General features: G+C 38.2%; 1 protein-coding gene across 1 annotated transcript in view; it reads right to left on the bottom strand.

Annotated features, from left to right (window-relative positions):
• Positions 1–266: 266 nt before the first annotated feature.
• Positions 267–15,420, bottom strand: part of LOC144966228 (protein mono-ADP-ribosyltransferase PARP16-like) — a 23,789-nt gene continuing 8,635 nt past the window's right edge. The window contains exons 4-7 of the mRNA XM_078902408.1: positions 8,952–9,120; positions 7,927–8,065; positions 3,639–4,463; positions 267–594 (exon numbers count right to left, since the gene is read on the bottom strand). Coding sequence (XP_078758534.1) covers positions 4,310–4,463; positions 7,927–8,065; positions 8,952–9,120 — 462 coding nt within the window. The 3' untranslated portion in view covers positions 267–594; positions 3,639–4,309. The remainder of the gene's footprint in view (positions 595–3,638; positions 4,464–7,926; positions 8,066–8,951; positions 9,121–15,420) is intronic.

The raw sequence follows: 15,420 nt of genomic DNA, 5'->3' as shown, positions 1-15,420 counted from the left end.
GAGAAAGGATGGGCCCTTAGCTATACAGTATTGACTGGATATGAAATTGAATGTAAGCTTCAATTTAATTACAAAAACAGGTCAAATGAACGTGTCGGGTTTCCCCTTATCAACAAAACAGGATGAATGAAACACTACAGATGAATGAGATAATGTGGTAGTGGCGTTGTTGGACAACGCAACTACCACATTATCTCATTCATCACGTTTAGTGGATATTGCGCTATATAAAAGCTAAAGTTTTTGGGGGTTTTTTTTAAATTACATTTTCTTCATCTTGTTCACCAAGACATAATGCCTCAATGATGCAACAGACCACAAATGTTAACGATAAATCACAGTCTCAGAGACAGATCTTAATCCACCTTGTCTCTAGAATGAAAACAAACTGCACCGACAAAGTAATTAATGAATAAGAGCATGCACAAAATATGCAAGAATAAGATCCAGATAAGAAGGTCTTAGGCTCAAACCCTTATGTCGAAGGGGAAAAAAAACAAGCAGAAAGGTACCTAGGAGTTATGTCGGAGGGAAAAAACAAGCAGAAAGGTACCTAGGAGTTATGTCGGAGGGAAAAAACAAGCAGAAAGGTACCTAGGAGTTATTGACACATCGTATATTAAAGTAAGAAAGAGGGGGAGAAAAGGAGGAATAAAAACAAAATTTAACAGACGGCCTTTTCGTCCATTTTTACCCTGTGTAGTGACAGGTAATGTAAGATCATTAAAGAATAAAATTGATGAACTGTTTTCACTGTGTCGTTACAATAATGACTATCGTCAAGCCTCCATAATAGCTTTAACAGAGACTTGGCTCTCTCCTCACATACCATCATCATGTTTTGATATTGAACAATACTCACTATTTCGAGGAGATCGGACTAATGTAAATAAACGAACTGGGGGTGGGGTGTGCACATATATTAACAACAAATGGTGCCACCCCAATAATTGTCAAATAAAGAAAATGTATTGTGACGATATATTGAATTTATTACTGTTTCGTCACGACCTTATTATCTACCCCGGGAGTTTACTCATGTCATCATCATCAACGTCTACATTCCACCATCATCAGACAACAACACAGCGAAAAATATTTTGAAGAAAGAAATACAGGACATTCAAATGAAGTCGCCCGATGCCGTATTGATGGTCACTGGTGATTTTAACCAATGTAAAGATTTCACTCTCCCGGGACTTCATCAATACGTGGACTGCGAGACAAGGGACAAAAAAACATTAGATTTATTCCTGTGTAATATTAAAAATAGTTACAAATGTTTACCCCGTGCCCCATTAGGTTTATCTGACCACTGCATGCTCTTGCTACTCCCCACCTACCGCCCTGTTTTTAAACGTGTAAAACCAGTAAAGAAAAGTGTACAGATCTGGAACGGAAGTGTGTGTGAAGATTTGCGTGGTTGTTTTGAATGCACTGACTGGAATGTTTTTATCGAATCATGTGATAGTGTGGATGAGCTGAATGACTGTGTGAGTGAGTATTTAAAATTCTGTGAACAGCTCGTGTCTTGTAAAAAAGAAATAAAATATTATCCTAACAACAAGCCTTGGATAACAAAAGATCTAAAACTTTTATTGAACCAAAAGAAAACTCTCTTTACTAGTAGAAATAAAAAAGATCTGAAAACAAAACAAAAAGAGATAAAGAGAGTAATATCCAGTTGTAGAGACAAGTACAAAAATAAAATTGAAAAATGCTTTTCTTCTGGGGATATACGGGACACGTGGCGGGGGCTTAAAACTGCTGTTAACTATAATCCAAAGCCCACGATTATATCTGAAGATATCGAAATTGAAACTCTAAATAAATTTTATTCACGTTTTGACACAGCAAACAAATTTGATATTGAAAATGAAAAACATAAATTAGACAGGGCTTTGGAAGATGAAATGACTATTGAGGTCAGTGAAGAAGAAACGAGATTCGTATTTTCGAAACTAAACGAGAGGAAGGCTGCTGGGCCGGATGGATTGAAAGGAAAATTATTAAAAGAATGTGCCCATCAACTGTCCCCCATTTATACACATATTTTTAACTGGTCCCTCCAATGCGTTTCGATCCCTGAAATTTGGAAAACTTCAAAAATTATTCCTGTTCCAAAAAAAGAAAAACTTGAATCTATGAACGATCTCAGACCTGTTGCACTGACTTCAATAGTCATGAAATCTTTAGAAAAACTTGTTCTTGTTAAAATTAGGAACCAGTTTATGCCATTGAGTGATAGTCATCAATTTGCTTACAAACCAGGACGTGGCGTAGAGGATGCCATTTTGCTTTTTACAAACAACATCTACAGGCATCTAGATCACGCTAAGAGCTATTGCAGATTGCTTTTCGCAGATTTTTCTTCAGCGTTCAATACAATGCAACCTCAGTTGGTTGTTCAAAAATTGACTAGTCTGAATCTAAACAAGTTATAATTGCTTGGGTGCTCGAATTTCTTACGGAGAGAGCACAATATGTTCAATTAGGACAAAACATATCTTCCTGTATAACTACAAATACTGGTGCTCCTCAAGGTTGTGTATTGTCCCCTGTATTATTCACAATATACACGAATGACTGTAGAAGTCAAAACCTGAGTGTACCTTTGATAAAGTTTGCAGATGACACCGCTCTTCAAGGCCTCATAACAAATGGCAACGAAGTGGCTTATAGGCAAGAAATTGATAGATTTGTGTCTTGGTGTGATGCCCACCACCTAGAGCTTAACATAAGCAAGACAAAGGAGCTAGTGATTGACTTTAGGAGAGTGAAGGAACCGATAGAACCGTTAAAATTAAAGGACCAATTCGTCCAGCGAGTTCCTCACTACAAATACCTTGGTGTAACAATTGATGACAGGCTCAAGTGGGATGAACACTTGAAAATAATTAGGCATAAGATGTGCAGACGTACATATTTTTTATCAAAACTCTCTCAGTTTAAATAGATAAAACCCTCTGCACATTATTTTATAGAGCAGTAATCGAAAGTGTTTTGTCATTTTGTATAACAGCTTGGGAGGCAATTGCTTAGCAGTGGAAAGGAACAAAATAAATTCAAATATTAAAAAATCTATTAAACGCTATATAAATGATGTTGACGATGTAGATCTTTTATACGAGAAATTTTGTATAAATAAAATAACTAAAATATTAAATGACCAGTATCATCCACTAAGACCATCAGTTATTATGTCAGAAAGAAGTGGTCGCCCTTTCTCTATTTCAACGAAAACAGAGAGACACCGAAAATCATTTCTGCCGTCCAGTATTAGGCTTTATAACAACAAGCAATAATCATTTTATACAATTATTTCGCATTTTTACTTTCAAAAAATGTAAATATTAAATTATTAATTTATTTGTTTTGCAATCTTTTCAATTTTTAATTTATAGTGACAGTTTTGACTATTTTACAGTGTTGAAATTATTCATATTATAAAGCGCAGCTCTGTTATGGAGCTACTCCTTTTTCATATATACATCCTATTTCCATTGTATTTTTATCTTATTATGTAAATTATAACACGTCTGTACAAAAAATTTCCTTTTTGGGATGCAATAAAGTATTATTATTATTATTATTATTATTATTCTTATGTCGGAGGGAAAAAACAAGCAGAAAGGTACCTAGGAGTTATGTCGGAGGGAAAAAACAAGCAGAAAGGTACCTAGGAGTTATGTCCTAGGCATGGTCCAGCCCCTATAGAGTGTAAAAAGTTAATCAAGTGGGGTTTCTTCACTGAAGACTTTCTGGTTTAACTCTACTTGAATTTCTGGTTACTAGTTCAACTGGATACGTTATTAGAGCTTCCCCTCACATCTCTAATCTTACATCATGTGACTACCACTAATTTTTATATCTTAAGATATTTCTAAGAATAAACCATTTTAAATCCGAAAGAGAATCGAAAAATGAAATGCTTAAACTCCTTTGCATTTTTTACAAGAGAGAAAGGCGTTTTATCATATTATATATATATCAAAATTACCACAACCGGGAAAATAGTGATCTTAAAAAGGAGATAAAAAATACAAAATTTTGAAGAAATGTAAATAATATCAAAATCATTATTGAACAAATAGATACTCCCCCACCTCCTTCCCTGCCCCCCAAAAAAAAGGAAAATATTTTTAAAATCAAAACAAAATCTTTGGGACAGAGCCTTTAAAATCACGGCCAGGAGAAAAGAATCCATTTAAGATAAGAACATGAATTTCCATCCGAGTTTGAGTTATTAAACCGTCACATTCTTAGTTCCCCTCCCCCCTCCCTTCCCCACCCCCGGTGCAATTAATTATCATTGTGTAAACCTTTTATAGAGCCTAGATATATGATTTACAGTCTGCGGTGAATTGACCAGACCTATAACCAAGAGGAGTAATACATAGGCCATCATGGTCAGGGCAAACTTGTATTCCCGGATCCAGGCAAATCTTGACAGGCTCTGGGATCTGGAAATGAAAAGAAATTGTTTTGTGAAAAGAAAAAAAAGGAAGTACCAATTTCCCAATGGCTACAACATTCAATAAAACTTTTTTGTGAAATAATGGGGTTCCCTATATATCATAATAGTAATAGGGGGTCCCTTTAGCTCAGTTGGTAGAGCACTCGCTTCACACGCAAAGGGACTGAGACCAATCGAGATTTTTTCGGACCCCCCTATCCACCCAGCAGTGAATGGGTAGCTGAGTTTGCTAGATTTGGTGGAAAGTACTTTGCGATAGAATAGTGTCCTATCCAAAGGATAGCAAGCAATTGCTATTGTCCGTTTCACGCTATAGAAACCAGGACAGACTCTGGCTCCATTCCAGCTCCATTCGCCCATTGGGTCCCAAGAACTACTTTTTTTTTTTTTTTTTAATATCCTAATGACAAACTTGACTTAATTCCCTTCACTCCTAATAGCCACAGCATTCAACGAAATTGTTTTTTGAAAAACCAAGGTCCCAACATTTCAATTGCTAGAGCATTCAATAGTGACCTTCGTAAAGTTATGGCCTGAGACTGACCAAAAAATGACGTCAAAACTGGCACAGGCAGGTTTCCGGAAAAAACGTTCAACCACCGACCAGATTGCCTCTCTGCGAGTCATAGTGGAACAGTCTATAGAATGAAACTCTCCTCTTATTGTCAACTTTCTGGATTACAAGAAGGCTTTCGACAGTATTGACAGAGCAACATTGTGGAAAATTCTGGCACATTATGGACTCCCTGAAAAGATAGTAAACCTCATTAAGGAAATGTATGAAGGATCAAGTTGCAGGGTTGTACATGAAGATCAGCTTACTGACAGCTTCGAAATTAAGACTGGTGTCAAGCAGGGATGCTTGCTCTCACCATTTCTGTTCATCCTTGCCATTGATTGGCTAATGAAAGAAACCTCCAAAGGGCGAAGAAATGGGATACAGTAGACCCCCTGGACACAGTTGGATGATCTGGATTTTGCAGATGATCTGGCTCTTTTGTCCCACACACAGGACCAGATGCAAGCAAAAACCACAATTATAAACAGCCTCTCGGAATCAATTGGTCTAAGAATTCACCCAGCAAAGTCAAAGGTCTTGAGGATAGGTACGCGTCAAAGGGAGCAGATCAAAGTAAAAGATCAGGAACTCGAAGATATAGATACTTTCTGCTATCTCGGAAGTATAATTGACAAGGATGGAGGCACGGAAGCAGAGGTGAAAGCACGAATAGGAAAGGCACAGGCTGCATTCACATCTTTGAACAGAGTTTGGAGAACTAAAGATATCTCCCTTCGACTAAAGCTAAGACTTTTCAACTCAAATGTGAAGTCTGCCTTACTGTATGGATGTGAAACTTGGAACGCATCACAGGCATGTATAAGGAGGGTACAGATTTTCGTAAACAGATGCATGTGTAAGCTACTCAGAATAAAATGGATGGATAGAATAAAAAATGAAGAAGTATGGTAAAGAACACAGCAGAAACCAGTGGGAGAGGAAATAGGAAGAAGATGGAGGTGGATTGGACACACGCTTAGAAAGAACGACTCCACTATAACAAAGAAAGTATTGGACTGGAACCCTCAGGGCAGAAGATCAAGGGGAAGGCCATTAGGAACATGGAGAAGAATTAAAGGAGCTGATATACAGAGAAGTGGAAACTGTTTGTCTGTGGCCTATACCCTGACCCAGGGTGAAAAAGGCAATGATGATGATGATGATGACAGTTCTAGTGTCAGGCTATAACATAACGATGGCTACGGTTCTAGTGTCAGGCTATAACATAACGATGGCTACGGTTCTAGTGTCAGGCTATAACATAACGATGGCTACAGTTCTAGTGTCAGGCTATAACATAACGATGGCTACGATTTTAGTGTCAGGCTATAACATAACGATGGCTACGGTTCTAGTGTCAGGCTATAACATAACAATGGCTACGGTTCTAGTGTCAGGCTATAACATAACGATGGCTACGGTTCTAGTGTCAGGCTTTAACAAAACGATGGCTATAGTTCTAGTGTCAGGCTATAACATAACGATTGCTACAGTTCTAGTGTCAGGCTATAACATAACGATGGCTACGGTTCTAGTGTCAGGCTATAACATAACGATGTCTACAGTTCTAGTGTCAGGCTATAACATAATGATGGCTACGATTCTAGTGTCAGGCTATAACATAACAATGGCTACGGTACTAGTGTCAGGCTATAACATAATGATGGCTACGGTTCTAGTGTCAGGCTATAACATAACGATGGCTACTGTTCTAGCGTCAGGCTATAACATAACGATGGCTACAGTTCTAGTGTCAGGCTATAACATAACGATGGCTACAGTTCTAGTGTCAGGCTATAACATAATGATGGCTACGGTACTAGTGTCAGGCTATAACATAACGATGGCTACGATTCAATCCACTCGTCACAAAGAGAATGGTCAGTAAAAACTGAAAAATGCCATGAGTTTGTATTTTTGGGTTGGGTTTTTTTCCCCGTTCTTTCTTTCTGCTGGGGTTTCCATCAAGAAGTGATAGGGTAGTTGGATCTGCTGGCCCTGACAAAAAGTACTTTGTGATATAAACAAATATCTATTTATAATTTTATTTTCATAACTCTACGAAAAAAAAATGTATCTAGCAACGCTGACTCACTTGTCATAGCAGTCACCAGTTTATCCTCTCTGCTGTAAAGCATTTTGAGCACATTTAGTGTGCCACGTAATTTTTTTTTTTTAAATGGAAGAAAATAAATAGAAATTTTACATAGTGCACTAAATGTTGTCAAAGGGATCCCGTGTAAAGTGCCTTGAAAGTTAAAGCCTCATGAAAAAAAAGCTACTTTTAACTATTAGCACAACTATATCATTGAAAAATAATCTGTCCCAACCAACCAGCAGGCACTTTGGCGCTAACAATGTAAAAATACCGATAATAAGCTTAAGTATATCGCGTATCTACACAGTTTCACCTGGCTCGACACACTTCACAATTTATTTTTTTTTACAAACCCAACAAGCCATATGGAACCAAATTTAAATTTCAAACAGTAGCTTGTTTTTTGGGGGATTTTTTTTACATGAGGCTTTGAGTGTCAAGGCACTTTACAAGGGGTCCCTAGCCAACAGCAACACTTAACATGAAGTACAAAACAAGATGCCTGTTAGGCGATAGACAAAAGTTGTTAACGCCAGGGATTCATTTTACACCTGAGTGTACAGTGAGAGAATGTCAGCAAAGAGCCTTTTCCAAAGACTCAATTATACACCGTTCACAGTGGGGCTTGAACCTAGGACCTTCCGATCCGAAGGCAAGTGTCATACCACCAGAGCTCATAGCCTACTAGATACTAGATTGACACTATTGGTCATATATAAAAGTAATGAAACACGAAAAAAAAAATTTGATAAATGAGGATGACTAAAATGGATTTGAAAACAAATTTCTTACCTTTGAGTGTTATCAGATTTATAGACCAATAAATATCGAACTCTGAGCATATCGTTGTTTTGAACAACGTAGTATTTCTCTGGAACGGAGTCTGCATCTTTGGACGCCTGGGCTCTGGATTTCTTCTCTTTCAAACTGCCTGAAATATTTTTTTAAAAACACAAACAGTTGGATTCAGAAAAAAGAAAAAAAATATAAATCGGTGTTAAGACATTTATTATTATAAAATCAAACTAATTTAAAAGATCATATCCATCCAAATTATCACATCCTTACAAACCGATTCACTGTTTGTGTAAAATATTTTCACCAAAAAATATCTGTTATTTCAATAAAATTTAATTAACCAATATATTTATATCATAATTCCTTGAGCTTTATAGAAGAATAAGTCTGTTCTGTTGTACCACGATAAAACATCCTTTAGATTTTAGCCAGAAAATGCTAAAATTCTAATTTCGAATTCAAATTCCTAATACTAATTAAGTTTAATGAAACTAAAAGACATGTCAATTATTATGTAAAATATTTAAAATATAAAATAATAAAATATATAGAAATAAAAGTATTTAACTTATGGCAAAGTATTTACCGTAAACATTCTTATCATGGTGAAAAGCCTAAACGGGCTTACTGATTTTAAATCAGATTTTAATAAGAAAATATACATTAAAACAACAAAATTATTATTATTTCTATATTTGTTGTTGTTGTTGTTCTAGCTGTTATTTGTATAAAAGATGTCTGCATATGAATTGTTTACAGACAATAAATAATTTATTCAATTCAAGTCAATCAAATTCATTTATCTATTTGATTAATATAAAAAAAAACCTCAACATATCACATTAAGTAAAAGTTTTCTGAATGTAAATTGTCATTGTACATCAATGTTTTAACAAACCAGAAAAAAACAAATAAACTTTAGTTATCCGTAAGGAAATAGCTTAATGGAAAAATATTATGATCTGATTAAAATTCAGTGTTGCGAATAATTGTAAAGAATAGCCATGAAAACCACGAACCTTCCTTGATCTGACATTTGACACTTGGGTCATCGATGAGTTCGCACACGGCCAAGCAGGAAAGCTTGCTGCCCAAGGCACTCTTTCTCCACCCTTCACCAGTCGGACTATACAGAAGGCACAACGACAACTCGCTGGAAAGATACGTACCCTCTCCAAATACTGACACCTGAAAAAAACAAAACAAAAATTGTAGGAAAAAAATATGAAAAGATTTTTTAAGAAATATGTGTGCTTTATATTGTTGGTTTTTGTTAATCTTTATGAAACCAAACAATAGAAGGGGTGAGTTCAAAAATACCCCTAAGCGCCAAAAAGTTGTTTTGGAGAAAATTTGTGAAAAACCATATTTTTTTTGTCATGACTCACAAAGCTGCACAACCTTGAATTCATTGGAATTGTTGACGTATTTTGTGGTTTATGCTCACCGTGCAAAGACATATACCCAATAGTTTTATAAAAAATGCTGGGTTTTTTTTCACTTGCTAAAAATACGGGTTGGTGGCACTTAGGTTTTTTTTTTTTTTAACTAATCCCTTCTAAGTACGGGTTGGTGGCACTTAGGTTTGTTTTTTTTAACTAATCCCTTCTAAGTAAGATAAAAAAAAATTATTTGAAAATGAAACACTGTTTTTATATAGTGCAGTTTCCACTAGCTGAATGTGCTCAAAGGATACATAGGGCCCCGACTCAATAACACATCATGTAGGACGGAACAATAAACCTATTAGGTGATATTCCAATTTTATTTTCAACATACAAGTACAATGTTGTTACTTGCTAGGCCCTGATTTTACACCTGAGCAGGATTTAAACAAAGGACTTACAAGTTAGAAGCCGAGAATGATACCTGCACTACACAAAGCAAAAAAAAAAGAAAGCCTTAATCAAGTCAAGTCATTTTATACTGCCCTAATCAGTTTTAAGTCAAAGTGGTAAAAGTCTTGAGCTATGAACAGTAAGTACAAATGGAGATAAAGACTATTTATTAGTAAGTACAAATGGAGATAGAGACTATTTATAAGTAAGTACAAATGGAGATAAAGACTATTTATTAGTAAGTACAAATGGAGATAAAGACTATTTATTAGTAAGTACAAATGGAGATACCCCGTGTGGTGTCCGGGGTCCCTCAACTGAGAGGGCCAAGAATAGCCCAACACCAAGCCAGCGTGTCGTAAAAGGCGACTAATGGTGTGTGATTCCCCCATCTTTGAGTCACCTGGTCCTCCAGGTTGGGGGTTGGCAAAGGGTTAACACCCCTTTCCGTTAAACTCAAACCGGTACAGAAACACAGACAGACAAACCAAATCCTTTTTTTAGCTTGGGCAACCGAAGAGTTTCTGGAATTACAGAATTTATGAAGGACAACAGACAAAGCCGAAAGGACTCTGCTGACCCGATGACGTCTTCGCCAAACAAGCAGCTTCGAATTGCGTCGTGGAACGTTCGCACCATGTATGAAGCAGGAAAAAGCTCTCTCTCAAGTTGTGACTGAGATGAGAAGATACAGGCTGCATATACTTGGAGTAAGCGAAACCCACTGGATACAATCCGGACAGAAACACCTCAAGTCTGGGGAGAAGATTTTATATTCAGGGAGAGGGGACGGGATTCATACACAGGGAGTAGGAATAATTCTAAGCAAGTTTGCCCAGAAGTCACTGAGAGGATGGGAACAATGCGGAGAAAGGATCATCATGGCGTCCTTTACAACACGGAGTAAGAAGATCAGCATGAACATTGTACAGATCTATGCCCCAACAAATGATGCAACAGATGAGGACAAAGATACATTTTATGGTCTGCTACAACAAGTCATTGACAAGTTGCCAAGGAAAGACATCAACATATTGATGGGAGATGCTAATGCAAAAGTGGGACAGGATAACGTAGGCTATGAAGGTATCATGGGACGTCATGGCATGGGAGAAATGAATGATAATGGTGAGAGATTTGCAAATTTCTGTGCATTCAACAGTTTGGTGATTGGAGGATCAGTGTTCCCCCATAAGAGGATCCACAAAGCAACTTGGGTCTCACCAGATGGTGTGACAGAGAATCAGATTGATCATTTTTGTATCTCTCGTAGATTCAGACGTTCATTGGAAGATGTGACAGTACGGAGAGGGGCAGATGTTGGATCAGACCACCACCTGCTATTGGCAAAGCTTAAGCTCCGACTCAGAAAACACGGGGCCAGATCACATACAAGAAGAAAATTCGAGGTGAATGCACTTGATGGGGAAAAGAATGAGGAATTCAAACTACAATTGAGTAATAGATTCCAACCTCTTACTGAGCTCGAGGAGGACATAGATGTAGAGTCACATTGGGCAAAGATCAAGGAAGTCTACATAACAACTTGCCACGAGGTATTGGGGGTAAAGAAATCGGAACATAAAGAATGGATAAATCCAACCACCTTGGACCTTATTGAAAAGAGGAGAACAAGGAAGGAACAAGTGAATGCAAGCCGAACAAGGGCTTCAAGACTGGATGCACAAGAGCAGTATTGAGCCATAGCTAAGGAAGTCAAAAGACCTGTGAAGAAAGACAAGGAAGCATTCATGAACAGACTTGAAGAGAAAGCAGAAGCAGCAGCGACTGGAGGACACATGAGGATCCTTTATCAAACTACCAAGACACTTGCTGGAAAATATGGGAAACCAGAGGTACCAGTCAAAGACAAAGATGGGAAAACTATTTTTGGAAAAGAGGCTCAATCTGAACGATGGAGGGAACATTTCAACTGCCTTCTGAACAGACCACCACCAGACAACCAGCTAGAAATTTTGCCTGCAAGGAATGAGCTACCAATTAGCTGTGATCCACCATCGATAGCAGAGATTGTGGGTGCCATTAACAAGATGAAAAGGAGGAAAGCTGCTGGACCAGACCAGATTCCACCGGAGGCTCTAAAAGTTGATGCGGAAAGAAATGCTGAGGCCCTGCACCCACTATTTGAGAGAATCTGGAATGACGGGATATTCCCAAAGGATTGGAAGGAAGGGCATCTTATCAAGCTTCCAAAGAAAGGGGACCTCAGTAATTGTAGTAATTATCGAGGCATCACTCTTCTTTCCATCCCAGGAAAGGTTTTCAACCGTATTATTTTAGAGAGAATTAAGAATGCAACAGATGCTAAACTGCGGGACGAACAGGCAGGTTTTCGGAAAAACCGTTCAACCACCGACCAGATTGCCTCTCTGCGAGTCATAGTGGAACAGTCTATAGAATGGAACTCTCCTCTTATTGTCAACTTTCTGGATTACGAGAAGGCTTTCGACAGTATTGACAGAGCAAAATTGTGGAAAAATTCTGGCACATTATGGACTCCCTGAAAAGATAGTAAACCTCATTAAGGAAATGTATGAAGGATCAAGTTGCAGGGTTGTACATGAAGATCAGCTTACTGACAGCTTTGAAATTAAGACTGGTGTCAAGCAGGGATGCTTGCTCTCTCCATTCCTGTTCATCCTTGCCATTGATTGGCTAATGAAGGAAACCTCCAAAGGGAGAAGAAATGGGATACAGTGGACCCCCTGGACACAATTGGATGATCTGGATTTTGCAGATGATCTGGCTCTTTTGTCCCACACCCAGGACCAGATGCAAGCAAAAACCACAATTATAAACAGCCTCTCGGAATCAAGAATTCACCCTGCAAAGTCAAAGGTCTTGAGGAAAGGTACGCGTAAAAGGGAGCAGATCAAAGTAAAAGATCAGGAACTCAAAGATATAGACACTTTCTGCTATCTCGGAAGTATAATTGACAAGGATGGAGGCACAGAAGCAGAGGTGAAAGCACGAATAGGAAAGGCACAGGCTGCATTCACATCTTTGAACAGAGTTTGGAGAACTAAAGATATCTCCCTTCAACTAAAGCTAAGACTTTTCAACTCAAACGTGAAGTCTGTCCTACTGTATGGATGAGAAACTTGGAACGCATCACAGGCATGTATAAGGAGGGTACAGATTTTTGTAAACAGGTGCATGCGTAAGCTACTCAGAATAAAATGGATGGATAGAATAAAAAATGAAGAAGTATGGAAAAGAACACAGCAGAAACCAGTGGGAGAGGAAATAGGAAGAAGACGATGGAGGTGGATTGGACACACGCTTAGAAAGAATGACTCAACTATAACAAAGAAAGTATTGGACTGGAACCCTCAGGGCAGAAGATCAAGGGGAAGGCCACGAGGAACATGGAGAAGAATTAAAGAAGCTGATATACAGAGAAGTGGTAAGACCTGGAATGAGATAAAAAAGTTGGCTCAGGATAGAGAAGGATGGAAACTGTTTGTCTGTGGCCTATACCCTGACCCAGGGTGAAAAAGGCAATGATGATGATGATGACAAATGGAGATAAAGACTATTTATTAGTAAGTACAAATGGAGATAAAGACTATTTATTAGTAAGTACTTGACTTGACTTGACTTAGATGCCTTTCGCGTCTCGACCGAAAGATCGGGTCGCCTTGGCTGTTTCCAGTATTTCCTGTGTGAGGTGTCTCCAATATTGCCGGTCCTCTGCTAGGGTTCTCAGATTTTCAAGGTACCCTGCCTTTATGAGACTAATGCTTTGTCCAAGTGTTGTGAGGTTTTTGTTTAGGATCACAGGGAGGGTTGTGATCGGTCTTCCTCTGAAAAGGTTCCCGTGTTTTTGGAAGTATCCCGACATGGCTTGGTTAGCTGGTATGTTTTTGTCCCTGCGTAGTATGTGACCGAAAAGTTGCCATCGTTGTTGTAAAGTGTCAAGGGATATTGGTCTTTCTTTTGTGATCTTATAGAGTGATTCATTTGAGATCTTTTTTGGGTATTTGATGTCCAGTACCCTTCTTAGCTGTGTGCGATGGAAGGCATCCAGATGTTCTTCTTCGGATTTTGTCAACGCCCAAGTGCCGCAGTTATACAGAAGTACCGGTTTTACAAGAGCATGGTACAGTTTCAATTTGGTTTTTCTCTTTATTTTGTCACCTCTAATCCATACATTGGTGAGTTTACTGAGTGCGGCGTTTGATAGCTGTTTTCTTCTTTGTACATCCTCGGTGTCTCCAATTAGTGAGCCGACTTTCTTTGTTCTTTTCCATTCCTCTTTGTTCCTCGATATTGTTGTAAATTCGGTTTTATTGGCATTGACTTGGAGGTTATATTTCATGAGGGTATTTTGTATGATGTCTATATTTGCTGGTGTTGATCCAATAAAATCGACATCATCTGCATAGGCGATTTCTCTAGGGATTGCATTCTCAATATGAGTCGTTGGTTTTGGAATGACTTTTCGAACTTCTTTCAGAGCGTGTTCTAAGTATATTGTGAACAGAATCGGGCTCAGACTATCTCCTTGGGGGGTCCCGATGTTACTTTCGAACTGCGTCTGTTTTGTGGCCCCGTATATCCTTGGTTGTATCTTTGTGTTGCTGAGGAGAAATCGGATTATTCGGAGCTCGTCTTCGTCTACTATTTCTGTTAATATCTCCAAAAGTTTTCCTCTGTCGATCGTATCAAAGGTTGCGGACATATCGATTCCGGTTATTGTTATGGATATGTTTTCTTTGAGTGCCTTTGCTGCCAACCATTTATGTGTCCATACAACGTCCGATGTGCTTCGGTCTTGGCGAAACCCGCTTTGGCTATGTGATAGATATTTTTCTATTTTCGGTCTAATTCTGTTGAGGACAATAGTTGACAGTGTTTTTCTTATGGTATTCAGTAATGTTATTGGGCGCAGGTTGTTTACGGGTCCTTTCGTTTTTCCTGGTTTTTGTATTGTAATTAGGTCACCGCTGTTTATGTCCCAGTCTTTGTGTGTTGAGAATGTTTTGTTCATTATGTTTGCAATGCTCAGGTCCAGGGAGAGGGTACCGCATTTCAGCAATTCAGCGGGAATTTCATCTTCGCCTGGGGATCTGTTATTTGTTTAGGCACTTTATGCTATTTCTAACTTCAGTTGTTGTGATGCGGTTGTTTAGGTCTCTAGGGTTTCCTGAGAAGGGTGATATTTGTGAGACTTTTTTGTGAAATTTCTGCTGGAAGTGGTCAGTTACAATGTCAAGGATATCGTTGGGATTTGTTGTCTGTTTGCCAAATTTATCCTGTAGTTTTGGGTTCTCGAATGGTTTTCGGTTCAGAGATTTCGTCGCTTTGAACATAGACGATGCGTTATTTTTGGACTTTTCTATGTCTTCCACTTCTTTGTCTAATTCCTCGTTTCTGTGTTTTATTGTAAGTGATCGAATTGAATGCAGTATTTTGTTTCGTTCCGTTTTCAGGTTTATTATTTCTTCCGAGTCTTTCGTGTTTTGTATCCTGATCCTAAGTTCTTTTTGTTGCCGCGATAGATCGTTAATAGCGATGTTAGGTGTTCGATTTGGTTTGTTCTTAGTTGTATTAATAGAGCCTGCACTTTCTTCCCCCGCATATTTCATTGCCGCTTGCGTCTCTTTCCATTCATTGTTTGGATTGC

This window comes from Berghia stephanieae, chromosome 2, assembly GCF_034508935.2.
Source record: "Berghia stephanieae isolate SIO BIC M18660-M18661 chromosome 2, UCSD_Bste_1.3, whole genome shotgun sequence".
NCBI lineage: Eukaryota > Metazoa > Mollusca > Gastropoda > Nudibranchia > Aeolidiidae > Berghia > Berghia stephanieae.
The sequence above is the reverse complement of the archived record's forward strand: the minus strand, read 5'-3'. Positions and strand labels throughout refer to the sequence as shown.